At 46.9% G+C, this 19,112-nt stretch overlaps 2 protein-coding genes across 6 annotated transcripts; both read right to left on the bottom strand.

The window, feature by feature from the left end:
- Positions 1–2,334: 2,334 nt before the first annotated feature.
- On the bottom strand, positions 2,335–3,646 carry LOC125509590 (probable carboxylesterase 7). Its single transcript, XM_048674588.1, has one exon. It carries the CDS (start codon positions 3,563–3,565, stop codon positions 2,453–2,455), a length of 1,113 nt encoding a protein of 370 aa, XP_048530545.1. The 5' UTR covers positions 3,566–3,646; the 3' UTR covers positions 2,335–2,452.
- Positions 3,647–8,225: 4,579 nt separating this feature from the next.
- Positions 8,226–12,216, bottom strand: LOC125509588 (glucan endo-1,3-beta-glucosidase 5-like). Of its 5 annotated transcripts, none has more exons than XM_048674584.1 (3): positions 11,810–12,216; positions 11,164–11,683; positions 8,226–9,539 (listed from the first exon to the last, which is right to left on the bottom strand). In XM_048674584.1, exons 2-3 carry the CDS (start codon positions 11,514–11,516, stop codon positions 8,435–8,437), a joined length of 1,458 nt encoding a protein of 485 aa, XP_048530541.1. In that variant the 5' UTR covers positions 11,517–11,683; positions 11,810–12,216; the 3' UTR covers positions 8,226–8,434. The 5 variants fall into 5 exon arrangements, with proteins under 5 accessions (XP_048530541.1, XP_048530540.1, XP_048530543.1 ...); XM_048674583.1 differs by having other exon boundaries at positions 11,164–11,680; XM_048674586.1 differs by having other exon boundaries at positions 11,164–11,597.
- Positions 12,217–19,112: the final 6,896 nt, after the last annotated feature.

The raw sequence follows: 19,112 nt of genomic DNA, 5'->3' as shown, positions 1-19,112 counted from the left end.
TCTTAAATTGAACCTTCTGGTTAGATCTCTTATTTGAGTTTTACCAGTGCATTAGATGAGTACTTATTGTATGCTTGTTTGTTTGTCTGCGATAGAATACCCGGAGTGCGCCGCCTGTTACTTCGAATCTCTAGGTTTCGCGGATCATCAGCAAGGCAAGTAACACTTTGATCATATCTTTTCTACTACCCAGTTTTATTGCATAAGATCATTCCTCACACATTGCATGATTAGAATCTAATTAAATTGTGGGATGGGAAGTAGTTGAGGTAGTACCTATTACCTGTTATTATCAAACCTTTGGGAGTTACTTCTACGTTTGCTTATTATGCCATGCTATGCTAGTAGACGTGGATTGGGTGAGTGATATCCATGACAGATGTGGAGTTTTGTTAATTAATGGTTTATCTAAGGTGGCAACTTAAACACACATCTGGGTGGATTGAGGCACCTGGGTATTCCAGGACTTGCCTGTTTTCTTTTGGACCGCCACCCAGGCTCAAAGGGATCATGAGACTATTCATACTAGAAACTTCCGTGTGCAGCCACAAGCTATTATGGGCTCTAGCATAGTTGACTAAGTCGTGCGAACTCTTACAGTGGTGGACTAGCAGATGTAGGGGATGTAGGTGGTACGGTCTACCCGATCGTAAGGTGCTAGCACTTCTGAAAGACTATGTCTCGGTCATCCGTCTTCTCAAACACCATGTAGTGCAAGAAACCAAACGGAGGCGATCAAGTCTTGTGGGGAAAAGTGCGCAAACCTCTGCAGAGTGTAACAAACTAATCATGGTTAGCCGTGTCCCCGGTTATGGACATCTTGAGTATCTAGTACCTGGATTATCATGTGAATCTCAACATGTTACTCTAAATTAATTTTGTTGGGTTATGTTTAATGATGATGCTTAATTGGGATTAAGAATGCTGTCAACCATTCTCAATGTTTAACAACTACCATGATAGTTAAATAAATTTTATTCCTTTGAAGTAGGGAAAAATTGGCTTTACGCAAAACTGTAACCATAGAGCTTTCCACCAGCCAAATATGCATATAGTATAGCTATTTCATTCCATTACTCTCTATGTGTTACATTGCCAGCATATTTCTTGTGCTGACCCGTTTCGGGCTGCAACGTTAATGTTGCAGACTTTTCAGACGACGATTAAGGAGTTTTTAGGTCATGGTTCTATACTCAGTGATGCCGTTGGAGTTGATGGACTCACTTATCTTCCAAGCCTTCCGCTGTTATTGTTATTAGATGGCCTTAAGCCATATTAATTGTAATAAGTTCTCTATTGAGACACTCGATGTAATAAGTGTGTGATTGCTACTCTGCTATAAATCCTCCGAGTACTGTGTGGTGTCAGCATTACTGATCCAGGGATGACACCGGAGCACAGAGATCAGACTGTTTGAGGTCTGGTCCCTACATACTTAGACATGAATAAGAACTCTGTCTAAACATTCAGTTTATACTTCAAGATTAAATTGTCTAAAAATTCAGTATGTTATTGACAGGAGTAGTAAACATTCAGTCTAAATATGAACTCTGCCAATACGTTCAGTTGACAGTACACTTCAAGATTCAGTATAATTATCAGAAATCTGAAATCTTGCTTAAAGATAGTGACTTGAACCTGCAATTCACCAGCAAATCAGATCTAGAGGGGGAAGGGGAGGGGCACCTTTGACAAGCTCGAGCACCTCCCGGATGCAAGGGCGTGCCCCCTTGGCGGTGGAGTCCTAGAGTGGACGGAGGAGCTCGCCCCCTTGGTCGTGTGGAGTCCTAGAGCGGACGGAGGAGCTCGCCCCCTTGGCCGTGTGGAGTCCTAGAGCGGACGGAGGATCCCCCTTGCCGCCACCATCCCGTCGCCGCTGCTGCGTGGCCAGGTAGCCGCGGCTGCAAGAGACGCGCTCCTCACCTGACGACCGGTAGCAGCAGCTCCGTGCAGGCGACCGGCAGAAGCAGCTCCGTCGCACCGTCTTGGTAGTCCCCGACGTAGATTGAGCACGGCCGCTGCAGATCGGAGTGCCGGAGGGAAAAAAATCACATTTTCACCGATGCGGAGGGACATGCGAGAGGAAGAGAGCGCCGGTGACGCGCGCAAGGTAGAGGGCGCCGGCGCTAGGGAGGGAGAGGAACCACGGGGAAGGGAGAGAAGGCGCAGGCGGCTTGGAGCTGCGTGGAGGGGAGCGGCACAGGCGGCGCCGGCCGGTCGGAGAGTAAGGAGGAAGAAAGCGACTACACAGAGGGACTTCGGGTTTTGTCGGGAAAAGGATGAGGAGTAAATTGCAAAACGGCCGCTGCGACATGAATTTCAGGACGGAGGGAGTATTCATCAACCAGTCTTACGAACTTCATACAAATGTATAACAAAAAAAGCATGAAATACATCACAAACTGTGTGCTCCTTCGCTGCCGAATCATTCACCGGGCGAAGAAGCAAAATCTCAACAGCGCCTGACGAAATCGGCCACCATGGCGAGCTCCTTGACGGCGGTGTCCGAGTCGTACTTGGGCAGGAAGTAGACATGCGCCTCGCCCTTGGTCTCGTGGAACTGGAGCTCGCCGTCCCACCCGCACGCCTTGATCCCCTCCGCGTACGCGCGCGCCCGCTCCACGAACCAGCAGTGCTCCGCCGTGGTCACCAGCACGCGGCCGCTCCCGAGCCGCCCCCACTCCTCCGGGGACGCCGCCGGGTTGATGTACGGGTGGTCGGGCCCGAACCTGCCGCTGCAGATCACCTCCCACGCGCGCTCGAAGCCGCCGCGGTACCCGGCGTCGGTCGGCTCCCCGCCCACCGGCTCCTTCCCCCAGAAGTAGGGGTTCAGGAGCGCCACGCCGCTCACCTTGCCGCCGTGGCCGTCGATGCCCTCCTTCCCCAGCCGTATCGCCGTGGCGTGCGCCATGTTGGCCCCGGCGCTGTCCCCCGCGAGGACGACGCGGGAGGCGTCCCCGTGCGCGGCGAGCCAGGGCTCGGCGCCGTCGGGGCGGCACGCGCCGACGACCGCCTTGAGGGCCGCGAAGGCGTCGTCGTAGGCGGCCGGGAGTGGGTGCTCCGGGGCGAGGCGGTAGTCGGCCGAGACGACGACGGCGGGGACCGCGGCGGCGAGGGAGGCGCAGTACCTGTGGTAGAGCGGGGAGGCGGCGGTGTGGACGAAGAAGGCGCCGCCGTGGAAGAAGACGACGACGGGGAGCTTCTTGCCGGGCTCCGCGGCGGCGGCGGCGGCGGAGGGGAGGTAGAGGCGGGCGTGGATGCTGGCCGCGGGGTCGAGGACGACGTCCTTGGAGGCGACGCCGTTGGCGGGGTCCCCGGAGGGGCAGGGCGGGACGGTCTCGACGCCGTCGAAGCGCTCGACGCGGCCGCTCTTGTGCACGCGCAGGACGCCCGGCATGTCGTACTCCAGCTCCAGCTCGGCGCCGGCGTCCATGGCGGGGACGGCCTTTGTGTACGGGGCGCCGGGGAATTGGATCGGGAACTGGTAGAGCAGAGCGGCGAGCGGAGCGACGAGGAGAGCTGCCCACAGCAATCGTCGCCACGATTCTGGAGCTGAAATTGGCATTTTCTGGTCCGTTTGTTGGCTGGTCGCTGTTACGGAAAGGGAGCTGGACGATGGGATCTGGTGAGATCTGGTGCGGGTCGGGTTTCAATCGAACGCTACTTTTTTTTAGCATCGATCGAACGCTACCGGTGGGAATGTGAAGAAATTTTTATTAATAGATAATCGAGAAAGCTAAAATTCTGCCGGAATTTTGCAACAGGTCCGAACGACCTCGGAGGCGTCCGATCGTCATCCCACGGTGGTCATCAAGGGCAATTCAAGAAAGGGGATTTGAACTCAGGTTGGCTGAGCTTACTTCATGCCCCTCAACCAATTCAACCGTCGTTTGTTGTTGTCCACACTAGATAAACAACGTAGTTGAACCTTTATTACTATGCTGTTTCAAAAAAAATCTCTTGAATTATTCTACGGGTTACCAGGTTGCTAATTTTTAAGTTACCAAGTTGTTCATGTATAGCTACCGCGATGCTAATGCAAAAGTTAGCATGTTGCTAATTGGGTGAAAAGAGTTGTTGAAACATACTCCGGTCTTTTGTTTTGTAATTAGCATGGCAATTTACGCGCTGCAGACTTGAGAATTACATACATGATAATATATTCATCGCAGACCTGATAACTTAGGTATAAAACACTGCGGTAAATTTGACCAAGGAAAAAAGTTGTTGAAAACATCTCTCAGTCACTTCTGTGTAAATAACATGATAAACACGCATCATAGTCGCAGACCTGTTAACTTACGCAGAAACACTGCGGTAACTTTAAATTGGGAAAAATAGTTGTTAAAACCATAAGCCCATTAATCTCTATACACATCACAGTACTGATAACTCATGCATAAACACCTTCATAACTTTTGAGACGAGGGAAAAAGTTGTTGCAAACATACCTTCGATAACTTCGATATAAATAGCGTGGTAATATATGCATCGTGGACCAGATAACTAAGATACAAATTCTACGGTAACTATGACCTGAGAAAAAAAAGTTGATGAAAATATACCCCGGTAACTTATGTGTAAACATCATGGTAATATACGAATCCTGATCTGATAACTCACACCCAAACACCGTGGTAATGTTTTTTTGAACTAGGAGAAAAGTTTATGCAAATATACCCCTGATAACTTATGTGTAAAAAAACATGGCAATATATGCACCACATAACTTATAACTTAGGTCACAAACACCACGGCAATTTTCACCTTGGAAAAAAGTTATTGAAAACATACCACGGTAACTTATGTGTAAATGTCATGGTAATATACGCACTACAGACCTGATAACTTAGGTATGAACACTGCGACAACTTTTTTGACCCTGGAAACATAACCCGGTAATTGTTGTGTAAACAGCATGGTAATATAAACTTCATAGACATGATAACTTATATACAAACACTATGTAAAGTTTGACATGGAAAAAAAGTTGTTGTAAACACCCCCCTCGATAACTTTTGTGTAAATAACACGGTAACTTACGCACAACAAAGATGATAACTCATGTAAAAATGTAGTGGCACCTTTTGATTCGGCGGAAATGTTATGGAAACACACCCCCTGATAACTTCCGTCTAAATAGTATGGTAATATGCACATAATAGTGCTGATAACTTACATAGCACAGGCGTTGAAACATTTTAGAGAAAAGCCGTTGGAACATACTAATATGAGATCTAACTTCGAAACTCTTGTCGCGAAGGATTTTTTATGTTAAAACGATTTTCCGGGACCGACGGTTTAAGCTATAAATATTTTTGAAGTTTCGAAAAAGTATGAGATCAACTTTTTTATCTGTAGTGCATGCATGCATGTGCATGTGATGAGAAAGTTGGAGGAATCATTTTTACGCTCTATTAATTTTCTGTGTAAAGCATAGGCATGGTAACTTTTTTAAAAGCAGTCATCGGAACATATAAACATATGATCTAATTTGGAAGGTCTCATCATGATGATTTTTTATATAAAAATAGTTTTTCAATCCGAGGTGATCTTTGAGCTACAATTTTTTTTTAAAAAAAATCATCTAGGAAGAATCTAGAATGACAACCTTTTTGTCCCTGTGCATGCATGCATGTGTATCTGATAAGAAGGTTAGAGAAATCAGTTTTATGCCCCGGTAATACCTGTGTAAACAACATGGTAACATATGTAGCACATGCGTGATAACTTACATAGCCGATGTGGTAACTTTTGTTCGGAAAAAAAAGTTGTCGGAACATATCAACATGGGATCTAATTTTGAAGATCTCGTCATGACGAATATTTTGTGTGAAAACAGATTTTGAATCGGAGTTACTGTTTGGTCTACAAAACATTTTGAATATTGAATTTAGATTATACCTTTGCTGACGTAAGCAATTTCGTCTTTTTTGCATGCATCCAATGAGTTACTGTGCATGAAGAATAAAATAGTATGCAAGTGTGTATATGAAGTCACGCTTTTGCTCCGGTGCATGCAGCCTCGGTGAGCACAGGTGGAAAATCGTCAGGATCTGTTACTAACTAACGACTGATCGATAGTTAGTCCAGTCCATAGATAATACTTCCTCCGTTTTAAAATAAATAACTCCCTCCAAAAGTTAATACAAAGTTAAGTAATCTATTTTAAAACGGAGAAAGTAATTGACAAACCAGTAGTTCTGAAACCGGTCAAAGGCTGGGTGAAAGTTTGAAAAATAAGAAGGACGCAATTGAGGACAGCGTCCACGGCCGGATGCCATTGTAGACAGCGTTCAACTCTGAACGCTATTACTAACGACGTCGAGTTTTGAGGTTTGCCCAGCCGTCATATCGGACTAAACATGGTCGTTTCCTAGTGACATATATGAAAGTGAGCTATAAACCTTAGTATGCATGAAGTCAGTGCTCCTTGACCACCGTACGGTAAGCAACCTTCAGCAGCCGACAACACCGAGGAGCGGCATCATCTCACCGTTCGCTCTTCATTAGGATCCTCCAATCGATTTTGTGGTTGGTTCATGTTAGTTGTTCGACGATCTTATTGCATCTCATTTGTTTGAATCTTCTATACAATTAGTTCAATGCCGCGCAAAAAAATTTGATTAATTCAATGATTTACAAGTGGATACTTTGTAAATGATTGGATTCTTATTCCTGGGTTATGGTTCTTAGTTGGCTAGTCTACGAGAAGCCAAATTTTCAGTTGTCAGACTATAGTAGACCAATTTTCAGTTGTCAGACTATAGTATAAGAACATGTTAATCATTCTGGTTTACATGGATGGTGAAGTGCAACATAGATCCATGGGTGTGGAGTATAGTGTTTCTCCGAAATTAACATTTCCAGCATCCGAGAAAACCAATTTTGAAGACATCAAAAGTGAGACATGTCGATGATTTAGACAAGTTAATGTCAGTGCTCAAAACAACCCGAATATCCAAGCTCGCTATGATATTGGATCCCCAGGATCATATTATTTTCAATTAATTTCATTATATGAGGAAAGATTATGGAACATGATTTTTGAGAAGACCAAATCCTGGACAATGTGGCAAGTGATAGAGTTATATGTTAATTTCATGCCAAACTGAGACATGTTGAGCCAAGTCGGCGGTGGAAGCAACATACCAATAATTAAAAGGCAATCACAAAGGTATGAAAGTGCAATACATTCATTATTGCATCAAACATCTGTCAAGGCCTTTTCAAATTGTAATACACATGGTCCTGATTTCGACAGGGCACATGCTCCATCTTCTACTGGTGGTAATGTGACAAATGCTTAGCCAACAAATGGTTTACCATTGATAGGCTACCCCCATAAACAACTGACATCTTGCAACATAATAGCCATTTCTCCTCCAGGTACGTGAAAACTATTTGTCTCAGGCCACCAACGCTCCACCAATGTCGATATCAAATATTTGTCGACGTTGATTTTCCTCATCTTAGTAATATGATAAAAACAAGGTTCTCTAAAGCTGATGTACATAGAGGATCAAATGGGATGCCAACACGGTGACACAATACATTCAAACAAATCTTAGGATGCATCAATACACGCAATAATTAGACTTTAGTTAACCACTAAGTCTAACGGACAACATGCGAATTTAAAGGATTGTCACACTTTCTCAAGTTTTGGATATTTTGTGCTATCTCCGAGGCATCCATAAGACCATAACAAATCACTAAAACATCCATTTGTATCCATTTCAAGACTATGTTACAACATAAAAGGAACGAGTAAGATGTTGAAGTGAAATATCAAAGCAATCATTTGAATTTATTCTTCACAGTACTGCATTGATAAATAAATCTCATACAATCCCATGTTTTCAGCTATGCCTAGGCAGTCAGTGAAATCAGTGAAGCTACAACAAGATAGCATATGAATCAATTATGACCAACTGCTTAAGTACTAGGTTATTTCATAGCAGTTCTGAAATTTATATAATTTTGGTTCGATGCACAATACCTCTTACGAAAGCGATAGAAGTAATTTATATTATTCCATAACTGTTACTTTCATATGAATCTATCAACTAGAATAAGAGACAAATGGTAAATCATTAATGAAGTAATTTGAAAGCATCTACTCCTTGTACTGTTTAATTTGAAAGCATCTACACTGTAATCATTATTTGGGGACTAGCGGAATGCGTACCTTATACGAGGACAAATTACGGTGTAGTGCTATATGCAGGCTACTAAACCATGTATTTCTCATTGTATTTTCTTAGCATGTCCAAGGTGGCAAAAAAGAAAGAAAGATGCAATAACTCCACCGGATACGGCTCACACCCTACTCACGAATGACAATCAAGATGAACAACTATTTCTGCCAAGAAAAAGGAAAAGCTGAAAGATTGACAGCTAAACTAATAAAGCATCGACCACGATCCTGAACTCAGAACACGCCCGCGAGCAACACCGCGAAGAGGACGGCCGCTGCCCTGGCGGCGACGTTCCTCGTCGCCGCGCTGGTCGGGGCGATCCCGACGATGAACCGGCACGTCCCGGTAGAGGGGTCGACGGTGGTGGTGGTGGCGAGTCCGCGGAAGTCGCAGGCCCGGTCGTCCTGGTCCTCGGTCTGGTAGTAGCTGTTGAACGCGTACGACACGTTGCCCTTGGCGTCGAGGCCGCCGCACGACGTCTTGTACCCGAGGCTGGTGCAGTCGGCGCTGCCGCAGGCGTAGCTGACGCTGTCGCCGACCTTCTGGTCGCCGAGGTCGGCGCCGGGCTTGAGCACGCACCACCGCCTCTGGAGGTACTCGACGCCCCTCGCCGGCACGAGCATGCCGCCGCCGTTGCCGCGGAGGCTGAGCTGGTACTTGGGCTTCCCGTCGTAGAAGAAGATGCCCCAGTGGCGCTCGAAGTTGCCCGGCTGGATGCTCTTCCTGTCCTCGTCGATCAGGCTGAAGAGGTAGGCGTCGACGGGGGCGCCCGGCGTCAGCGGCGTGCCCTTCCCGGAGGCGACGTGGTCCAGGAGGCCCTGGTTGAACCGCTGCGCGTACGCCGGGTTGGCGTTGGCGTCGCCGTCCGTGGGCCAGCCGACCTCGCCGACCACGACGGTCACGTTGGGGAACCCGTTCCTGCGCAGCGCCGCCACCAGCGTGTCGTGGTTGGCGTCGAAGGTGTTCTGGTACGTCACGCCGCCGTCCACCACCGGCGAGGTGGAGCCCTGGAAGAAGGCGTAGTCCAGCGGGAAGTTGGGGTCCGCGTACAGGCTGATGAACGGGTACACGTTGGCCACGAACGGCGCGCCGCTGGACGCCAGGAACTGCACGATGTCGAGCATGAGCCCGTGGATGTCCGCACGGAAGTCGCCGTCCGACGGCTTCCCCGTCGCCGACTGGTAGACGTCGGCGTTCAGCGCCACCGTCACCTTCACCTGGCCGCCCAGCCCGGCCGCCATCAGCGCCGCCTGGATGTTCTGCATCGCCGGGAACGTCGTGTTCAGGTACGTGCCGTTGAACGTCTGCAGGAACGGCTCGTTCCCGACGGCCACCAACCTGCACCCGTCACCGATCGCGTCAGTGTTGTTACTCAGTAGCAGGACTGGCACGGCAACAATTGGCTGCTGTGATTTAAATTTCAGAGCAATCTGCTAAATGCATCGTGATTAGAGGTGGAATATGAGGTGAGATGATTGTGATATATATCTGCATCACATATGATGGCATGACCGACCATGGAAAAATACACACACACAAACAAGAAATAGTCACTATATATTTGTGCTAAGAATTATTTGGCACACAGGTTCCTGATGCTGAGTTCTCATGATGATCATTTCCCCCAAAAAAGAATGTCTTGAGAATTATTTGTGCAATGAAGCTGGATATTCGTGAGACGAAGATTGGGACAGCTGAACGGCCATGAAAGTTTTGTTTCCTTTGAACAAAAGAAATTTACCTCCATAATGGAAAAATCAGAATTGAATAACCCAATAATCTCGAACACAAAAAATTCACAGGCAACAAGGCTGTAATAATTCTACGCGAAAAAGCAGTAATAATTCAGATTCATGGAGAATTGGAGATGGTGCATGACCTTTCTGGATTGCTGGACTTTGACAAGATAACTTTGAAAAGCACATAGATGCAGATAATGAGTCTATTGCCCAACGTGTCAAACTCTCTCTCGGAGCGGCTGTGGTTTCTTTTGAGCTTTCAGCCTTTTGTTCACTGCCGATAAATTGATGCCTCAATCAGGGCAAACCCACGGCAGTGGCAGAATCAGTATCACCAAAAGAGATAGGGTTATCGTTTTTCACCCTAAGGTAAGCACTTGGCGAAGGAAGTGCACGACAAGGAAAGAAGGAAAGCCTAACTTTTATATGCATGGCACATGCAAGTGCTCCCGTCATGAGTAGTGGAAATTTGAAAATGCTTTAAATTTTCACCAGAAGAAGTGCTTCAAAAGTAAAATTTAAGCACAAAAACGTTTTCCATGGAACATTGCAAGCATAAAAAACACTGCCGAATTCACACATGTCATTTGTTTTCAATCAAAATGTTTTGCGAGAAATTGGAATCTTTTAAAATATAAACAATTGTTGGTTGCAAAGGAAAAAAGAATTATGGGCAGACGAGAATTTCAGTTGCTTGGCGCTGTGGTCTTCCCCGTTAAAGTGAAGGGGCCTAGCAAGCTAGCTTTGCTCGATGTCTTTTGAAGCTTCTGATTTGGTTTGACAGCAACACTTGCTAGCTTGCTGCTGCGCAACTTGTTTTAAGACAGACATCTGGAGAAGATAGAAAGGATCGCCTTAACCTTAATGTGTGATGTAGCATGCCAAAGTTGTGGCTGGACCCCACTGCACAACTCGCCCGAACTGACCAGAACTTAGGCGACTACCACACAAGGTTTTTTGGTTCAGAAAAAAAGAGTACAAATGTAAAATCTTGAGGGAGTGGAGTAGTACACAGGATACACATGAATTCCACTGGAAAAATTACACTAGTGGAGCCTTTAATTAGAAGCCATTCAATTTCTGCATTGAACAAGGAAAATTTATGCATCGAAGCCGTTCATTTTCTTGTCAAGCGGCCAGGGATATATTTCTTCGACCAAATCGACGTGGACAAAAGGAAAAACAGCGAAGAAAAGGAAAAAAGAACACAGAAGCAAATGTACCTTATGTCGACGCCGTCGTTGACGTGCTTGGAGACGTTGGCCGTGACCCAGCGCTCGGCGGCCTTGGTGCTGCCGGCGAGGTCGGAGAGCATGTCGTTGGGGATGCCGACCATCACCTGGATCCCCGACCCCTTGAGCGCGCCCAGGATGCCGTCCTCGGCGTCGAACAGCTTCACCCGGTCGAAGCCGTTGTCCTTGAGCAGCCGCACCACCGTGCTCGCCGGCAGCGGGTGGCTCAGCTGCGTGCCCCAGTTCACGCCCATGCCACCGGCCGACCACCGAGCCATGCACAGCACCACCACCGCCACCGCCGCCGCCTTGGCCACGCAGCCGCTGCCGCCGGCGACCCCCATTTATTCCGATCGCACGCCCGCTCGCTAGCTTGGTCGGATAGGGAGCCGGTCGATGGCAGGAGCTTGGGATTCCTTGCCGACCTTTGGAACAAGAACCGATCAAAAACTGGCCGGGAATTAATACGAGCGTTTTCTTTCCCACCAATCAAGAACTAGCGCCAACCCTGCTATACATGGCAGGGAATTAAGATCAGGACAAAATATTTTATAGACGGAAGATCTTTTTCCCTAAATCGACGTTGCTTTCGTGGACCAAGAACCAGCTCAAATTCAGGGCTCGGGGAAGGGATTACCGAAAAGAAAAGCCAAGCGACGAACAGAGCAAGGCTGCCCAATCAAGAACACCTCAAGTCAATCAAGATGAAAACTCTTGCATCAACATAGCCAATCGGAACAGCTTCGAAAACAAGCAAGCGGCAACCAGACGGGGGGAGAAAGGCGGATTTGAGCATGAGATTGACAGGAGGAAGCATTAATAGGGGGCTGTGCGGCAAGCAAGAACCTGGAAAGGATGAGCCAGGTGACAAGATACTTGGAGGATGACCGGGTGTTATTGACCTGCGATGAGGGGGGCTAGGCTAGGATGGAGGAAGATCACGGGAACAAGCAATCGACAGACACACAAACAGGATTCCGATTCCAAATGATGATGGGAGAGGGCTGTAAAACCAGGGGGGGGGGGGGGGGGGGGGGGGGGGGGGGGGGGGGGGGGGGGGGGGGGGGGGGGGGGGGGGGAAAGGGGCTGGCTGGTTGCCTGCCAGGTCTAGAGCAGAGGAGAGGCCGTGGCTTTCAGTTTTGAGGATCGTGGCACTGATGACATGCCATAAAGTACTACTACTAGTAGTAGCAGCAGCACACACTAATAGCATGAGCTGATCATTTTTGTTTGCTTCAGTTGCCCCATCCGCTGCGCTGTATATTTGGGCGTTTCAGCCGTTGCACCTCGACCAGGATGAGCATGTAGTTGTTTAATGCGAGTAATTCACTCCTATTTCTTCCCAGGCATTGCCAAAAAATGACAAGAGAAACTTGAATGCACTGGCTGCATGCAAAGGGAGTTCTGGTGGAGGTAGTACTCCTACTTGGGTGGAGTTAATTTTTTGACCTGAAATTGGGTAGAGTTAATGTCCTTGTGCCTAACATATCTGAATTGTCAAATTTTGGCAAAACCTCCTGCGCACCCGAAATGGAGGTAGTGGTCGGCTTTGCATTTGAACTTGAGTAAGGAAGCACTCCATGCTTCGAAATGGAGTACATAATATTGTTGTTAAAGTAGCAAAATGAACAATGAGTAGTAAGAAAATATGATTATGCTCATTAGGTCTACTAGCAAATACAGTATGTCCGTGCGTTGCAACGGGAGACAAAAACAATTATGCGCTGGCCAAATATAAGTATGACTCAATACCTTGACATATGAGCGTCCTCTATTTTAACACGGTGGCTCAGTATGTTGTCACTTATCTTTCTTCCCACCCTTGCGGACGATACTCGCGATGTCCACAGGATCGCAATGCATTTGACGTGGTAAATCCCAAGGCTGTGGGCTTGCCACTGCACGCCACACTTGTCATTATGTTGCGCAAGGGAATTTTAAAGCTTTAAAAACAAACCGCATCGACCGTGAACTACTCCCAACGCCTAGACATATAAAGACTTTTCAAAAACTAATCAAATCCGAGACAGAAAATACTTTTGAATCGACAAACATTTTTTTTGGATTTTCTCAAAAAAAATACAAACATTACTTTTGTTAAGAACATTTTTTGAAATGCATGAACAGTTTATGAATTCATGAAAAAAAATTGACTCAAAAAATAGTATTTGAATCGATGAATTTTTTTGAAAATTTGGCAACAAAATTAAAATTCGTGTTTTTTTGAATTTTTGTGAACATTTTCTAAAATTTCATTTACAATTTTTTTCAGATTCCCGAATATGTTTTGAATACACGATCAGTTTTTTCAAAATCATGAACACGATTTTATTGCCCAACCATTCTTTTCCAAATCATGATTTTTTTTATAATTTACGAACATTTTTGTAAAACCACCAACTTTTTTTAATCCACAAAAATTTTATGATTTCATAAACATTTTTTGAATTCACAAACATTTTATTATTTCTTCAACATTTTTTGTGAAAACACTCAACTTTTGAAATTTGGAAATCCTGAATTCATTTAAAATAGGACAAAAACAGAATGGGAAAAGAAAAGATAAAAAATTCACAAACATTTTATTATTTCTTCAACATTTTTTGTGAAAACACTCAACTTTTGAAATTTGGAAATCCTGAATTCATTTAAAATAGGACAAAAACAGAATGGGAAAAGAAAAGATAAAAAATTCACAAACATTTTATTATTTCTTCAACATTTTTTGTGAAAACACTCAACTTTTGAAATTTGGAAATCCTGAATTCATTTAAAATAGGACAAAAACAGAATGGGAAAAGAAAAGATAAAAAATTCACAAACATTTTATTATTTCTTCAACATTTTTTGTGAAAACACTCAACTTTTGAAATTTGGAAATCCTGAATTCATTTAAAATAGGACAAAAACAGAATGGGAAAAGAAAAGATAAAAAACAAAATGAAAAAAAGCAGGGGGTCAAGCCCCGCACATGGGCTCGAAGAGGATCGAACCCTCGTCTCCTGGCTAGAAGAGGTAGGCGTGAGAGTTTTAAACTGAAGATCGCCTACTGTACTCACGTATCACTCACATATCTTATAGAACCCTCGTCACTAAGAGGGTAACCAACATGGGCCAAAAGTTTTTCAATAACCAAGGGTGGAGTAGGCCATGACTTGCATGTGTGCATGTTTGTTTTCAACAAAATTTGGATTGGCATATTTGTTTTGGGTTAGAAGTGGATTAACTTTTCTCCTCCTTACTACAATGCCCCAAAAATAATGCAAATCTCGCAATCTTTGAGAGCAAATTCAGCGTTGAGATCCGTGAGTAAGGCTAAAATAACATATTGTGAAAAGTTGGTGACAATAATATCATCAACATAAATAATCACAACCAATGTTACTATAGATTTGTCGAAAATGAACAGTGCAGTGTATGATTTCAAAGCAATGAAACCAATTTCCTGAAACTTGGTCTGAGTTTTGAATTCCGAACTCTGAGTGCTTCTTTGACACCATATAGGGCTTTATCAAGCTTGTAGACATAATGTGGAACTTTAGAATTCTCATGACCTTGTGGTTGGCACAAGTAGACTTCTACATAACACCATGGAGACGAGTTCTGCACATCTACCTGCTTAAGAGCATCTCCAGCCGTTGGCCCCCCAGGCGGCGATTTTACGCGCCCCGTAGGGGCGAGCCGGCGCTTAAATCGGCACGGGGGCGAGCGGGTTCCCAGCCGCTCGCCCCAGGGTCGCCCCGGACGTGTTTTATTTTATTTTAAAAAAGCTGAATTCGGCAAAGTTAGGCTAAAATCCGGTAAACTTGATATTCATATTAAACATGTTCGGCGTTTTACATAAATTATTTAAAGAACTAATCTATGGGGCGAAGAACTCGAGCAGCGCGGCGAAGTCGCCGCCGTCCTCGTCGTCATCGGCGGCCTTCTCCTTCTTGATGGCGCGGCCGCCATTGCTGGACCCCTATCCGGCGTCTCCATGCCGAACAGGCGGTGGCGGCGCGTTGTCGTCATTGTTGCTGTCATCGAGGACGACGATGCCTCCCTCGTCCCGGCCATGGCGACGAGCTTCGAACCACGCGAGCACGGCGCACTGGCGCTCCCTCTCCATCAGCACCCAGTCGTCGCGCACCCAATTGAGGGCCTATTCGTCGTCGAGCACCTCCTCCTTGACGCCGCTGGCGAGCCCGGGCTCCTTCTTCACGACGGGGAGCCCTGGCTCCGTCTTCGGCTTGACGAGTCGGGGAGGAGCCGAGGACGAGGCGCGGCCGCCTCCTTCGTTGATGACGATGTCGGCCGAGCGGGTGCGCCGACCGAGCGGGGTCTCCGCTGCGGGCTCGGCCTTGACGCCGAACACCGCCGGAGAGCCGGAGGAGTGGGAGGAGGAGTGGGAGGAGGAACGGGATGAGGGCGACGAAACGGAGACAAACCTCCTTGGCATCCATTGCCCGGCGCCGCGGCGGGGCACCGGAGCGACGACCAGTCCTCGAGGGTATGTGAGCGGTGGGTTGTTGCCACCCTCGAGGTGCGCGAGAACCTCGCGGAGCGTCCGGTCGGGAACGGACCACCACAGGCGTCGGCCCTCGCTGTTCCACCGGCCGCCCGCCACCACCGGCGCCCCGTTGGTGGAGGAGAGGCGTTGCTCCTGACGGCATTGGAAGTATGCCGCCCATGCCTCGTGGTTGTCGGCGGCGTACTGCGGGGAGGCGCGCTGTTCCTTGGTCAACGACGACTGAACGCGGCCGACCTCGCCGGCAAAGTAATCGAGGCGCGTGACGACGACCGGTGGGGGGATGGGGACGCCTCCGGTGCTGCGCCTCCATCCTGTCGGCCTAGCACGCATGTCTGGAGGCGCCGGAACGTTGGCCTCGAATAGAAGGTGCGCCTCCCACGTTTGCAGCGAGTGGCGGCCGAAGCCGTGTTGGGGAACGTAGTAAATTCAAAAAAATTCCTACGCACACGCAAGATCATGGTGATGCATAGCAACGAGAGGGGAGAGTGTCGTCTTCGTACCCTCGTAGACCGTAAGCGGAAGCGTTATGACAACGCGGTTGATGTAGTCGTACATCTTCACGATCGACCGATCCTTAGTACCGAACGTACGGCACCTCCGCGCTCAGCACACGTTCATTTCGGTGACATCCCGCGAACTCACGATCCAGTAGAGCTTCCGGAAAGAGCTTCATCAGCGCGACGGCGTGGTGACGGTGTTGATGAAGCTACCGACGCAGGGCTTCGCCTAAGCACCGCTACGATATGACCGAGGTGGATTACGATGGAGGGGGGCACCGCACACGGCTAAAAGATCAATGATCAATTGTTGTGTCACCAAGGGGTGCCCCCCTCCCCGTATATAAAGGAGTGGAGGAGGGGAAGAGGGCCGGCCTCCTATGGCGCGCCCCATGAGGAGTCCTACTCCCACCGGGAGTAGGACTCCCCCTTCCAAGTAGGAGTAGGAGTTGGAGAGGAAGGGAGAGAAGAAGAGAAGGAAAGGGGGGCGCCGCCCCCCTCCTTGTCCAATTCGGACTAGAGGGGGAGGGGCGCGTGGCTGCCCTGGCCGCCCCTCCTATTCTCCCACTAAGGCCCATTAGGCCCAATATATTCCCCCGGGGGGTTCCGGTAACCCCCCGGTACTCCGGTATATGTCTGAAACCTCTCGAAACACTTCCGGTGTCTGAACATAGTCGTCCAATATATCGATCTTTACGTCTCGACCATTTTGAGACTCCTCGTTATGTCCGTGATCATATCCGGGACTCCGAACTACCTTCGGTACATCAAAACACAAAAACTCATAATACCGATCGTCACAGATCTTTAAGCGTGCGGACCCTACGGGTTCGAGAACTATGTAGACATGACCGAGACACATCTCCGGTCAATAACAAATAGCGGAACCTGGATGCTCATATTGGTTCCTACATATTCTACGAAGATCTTTATCGGTCAAACCGCATAACAACATACGTTGTTCCCTTTGTCATCGGTCTGTTACTTGCCCGAGATTCGATCGTCGGCATCTCAATACCTAGTTCAATCTCGTTACCGACAAGTATCTTTACTCGTTCCGTAATGCATCATCCCGTAACTAACTCATTAGTCACATTGCTTGCAATGCTTATAGTGATGTGCATTACCGAGAGGGCCTAGAGATACCTCTCTGACAACCGGAGTGACAAATCCTATTCTCGATCTATGCCAACTCAACGAACACCATCGGAGACACCTGTAGAGCACCTTTATAATCACCTAGTTATGTTGTGACGTTTGGTAGCACACAAAGTGTTCTTCCGCTAATCGGGAGTTGCATAACCTCATAGTCATAGGAACATGCATAAGTCATGAAGAAAGCAATAGCAGTAAACTAAACGACCAAGTGCTAAGCTAACGGAATGGGTCATGTCAATCACATCATTCTCCTAATGATGTGATCTCGTTGATCAAACGACAACTCATGTATATGCCTAGGAAACTCAACCATCTTTGATCAACAAGCTAGTCAAGTAGAGGCATACCAGTGACACTCTGTTTGTCTATGTATTCACACATGTATTATGTTTCTGGTTAATACAATTCTAGCATGAATAATAAACATTTATCATGATATGAAGAAATAAATAATAACTTTATTATTGCCTCTAGGGCATATTTCCTTCAGTCTCTGATACGTCTCCGTCGTATCTACTTTTCCAAACACTTTTGCCCTTGTTTTGGACTCTAACTTGCATGATTTGAATGGAACTAACCCGGACTGATGATGTTTTCAACAGAATTGCCATGGTGTTATTTTTGTGCAGAAATAAAAGTTCTTGGAATGACCTGAAAATCAATGGAGATTATTTTTGGAATATATAAAAAATACTGGAAGAAAGATCTACATCAGGGGGCCCACACCCTGTACACGAGGGTGGGGGCGCGCCCCCTGCCTCATGGGCCCCCTGAGGCTCCACCGACCTCAACTCCAACTCCATATATTCGTGTTCGGGGAGAAAAAAATCAGAGAGAAGGGTTCATCGTGTTTTACGATACGGAGCCGCCGCCAAGCCCTAAACTCTCTCGGGAGGGCTGATCTGGAGTCCGTTCGGGGCTCCGAAGAGGGGAATCCGTCACCATCGTCAGCATCTGAAGGAAATATGCCCTAGAGGCAATAATAAAGTTATTATTTATTTCCTTATATCATGATAAATGTTTATTATTCATGCTAGAACTGTATTAACCGGAAACATAATACATGTGTGAATACATAGACAAACAGAGTGTCACTAGTATGCCTCTACTTGACTAGCTCGTTAATCAAAGATGGTTATGTTTCCTAACCATGAACAAGGAGTTGTTATTTGATTAACGAGATCACATCATTAGGTGAATGATCTGATTGACATGACCCATTCCATTAGCTTAGCACCCGATCGTTTAGTATGTTGCTATTGCTTTCTTCATGACTTATACATGTTCCTATGACTATGAGATTATGCAACTCCCGTTTACCGGAGGAACACTTTGTGTGCTACCAAACGTCACAACGTAACTGGGTGATTATAAAGGAGCATTACAGGTGTCTCCAAAGGTAGATGTTGGGTTGGCGTATTTCGAGATTAGGATTTGTCACTCCGATTGTCGGAGAGGTATCTCTGGGCCCTCTCGGTAATGCACATCACATAAGCCTTGCAAGCATTGCAACTAATGAGTTAGTTGCGAGATGATGTATTACGAAACGAGTAAAGAGACTTGCCGGTAACGAGATTGAACTAGGTATTGAGATACCGACGATCGAATCTCGGGCAAGTAACATACCGATGACAAAGGGAACAACGTATGTTGTTATGCGGTCTGACCGATAAAGATCTTCGTAGAATATGTAGGAGCCAATATGAGCATCCAGGTTCCGCTATTGGTTATTGACCGGAGACGTGTCTCGGTCATGTCTACATTGTTCTCGA

The sequence above is a fragment of the Triticum urartu genome, chromosome 5 (assembly GCF_003073215.2).
Source record: "Triticum urartu cultivar G1812 chromosome 5, Tu2.1, whole genome shotgun sequence".
Taxonomy (NCBI): domain Eukaryota; kingdom Viridiplantae; phylum Streptophyta; class Magnoliopsida; order Poales; family Poaceae; genus Triticum; species Triticum urartu.
This window is presented reverse-complemented; position numbering and strand designations above follow the sequence as displayed.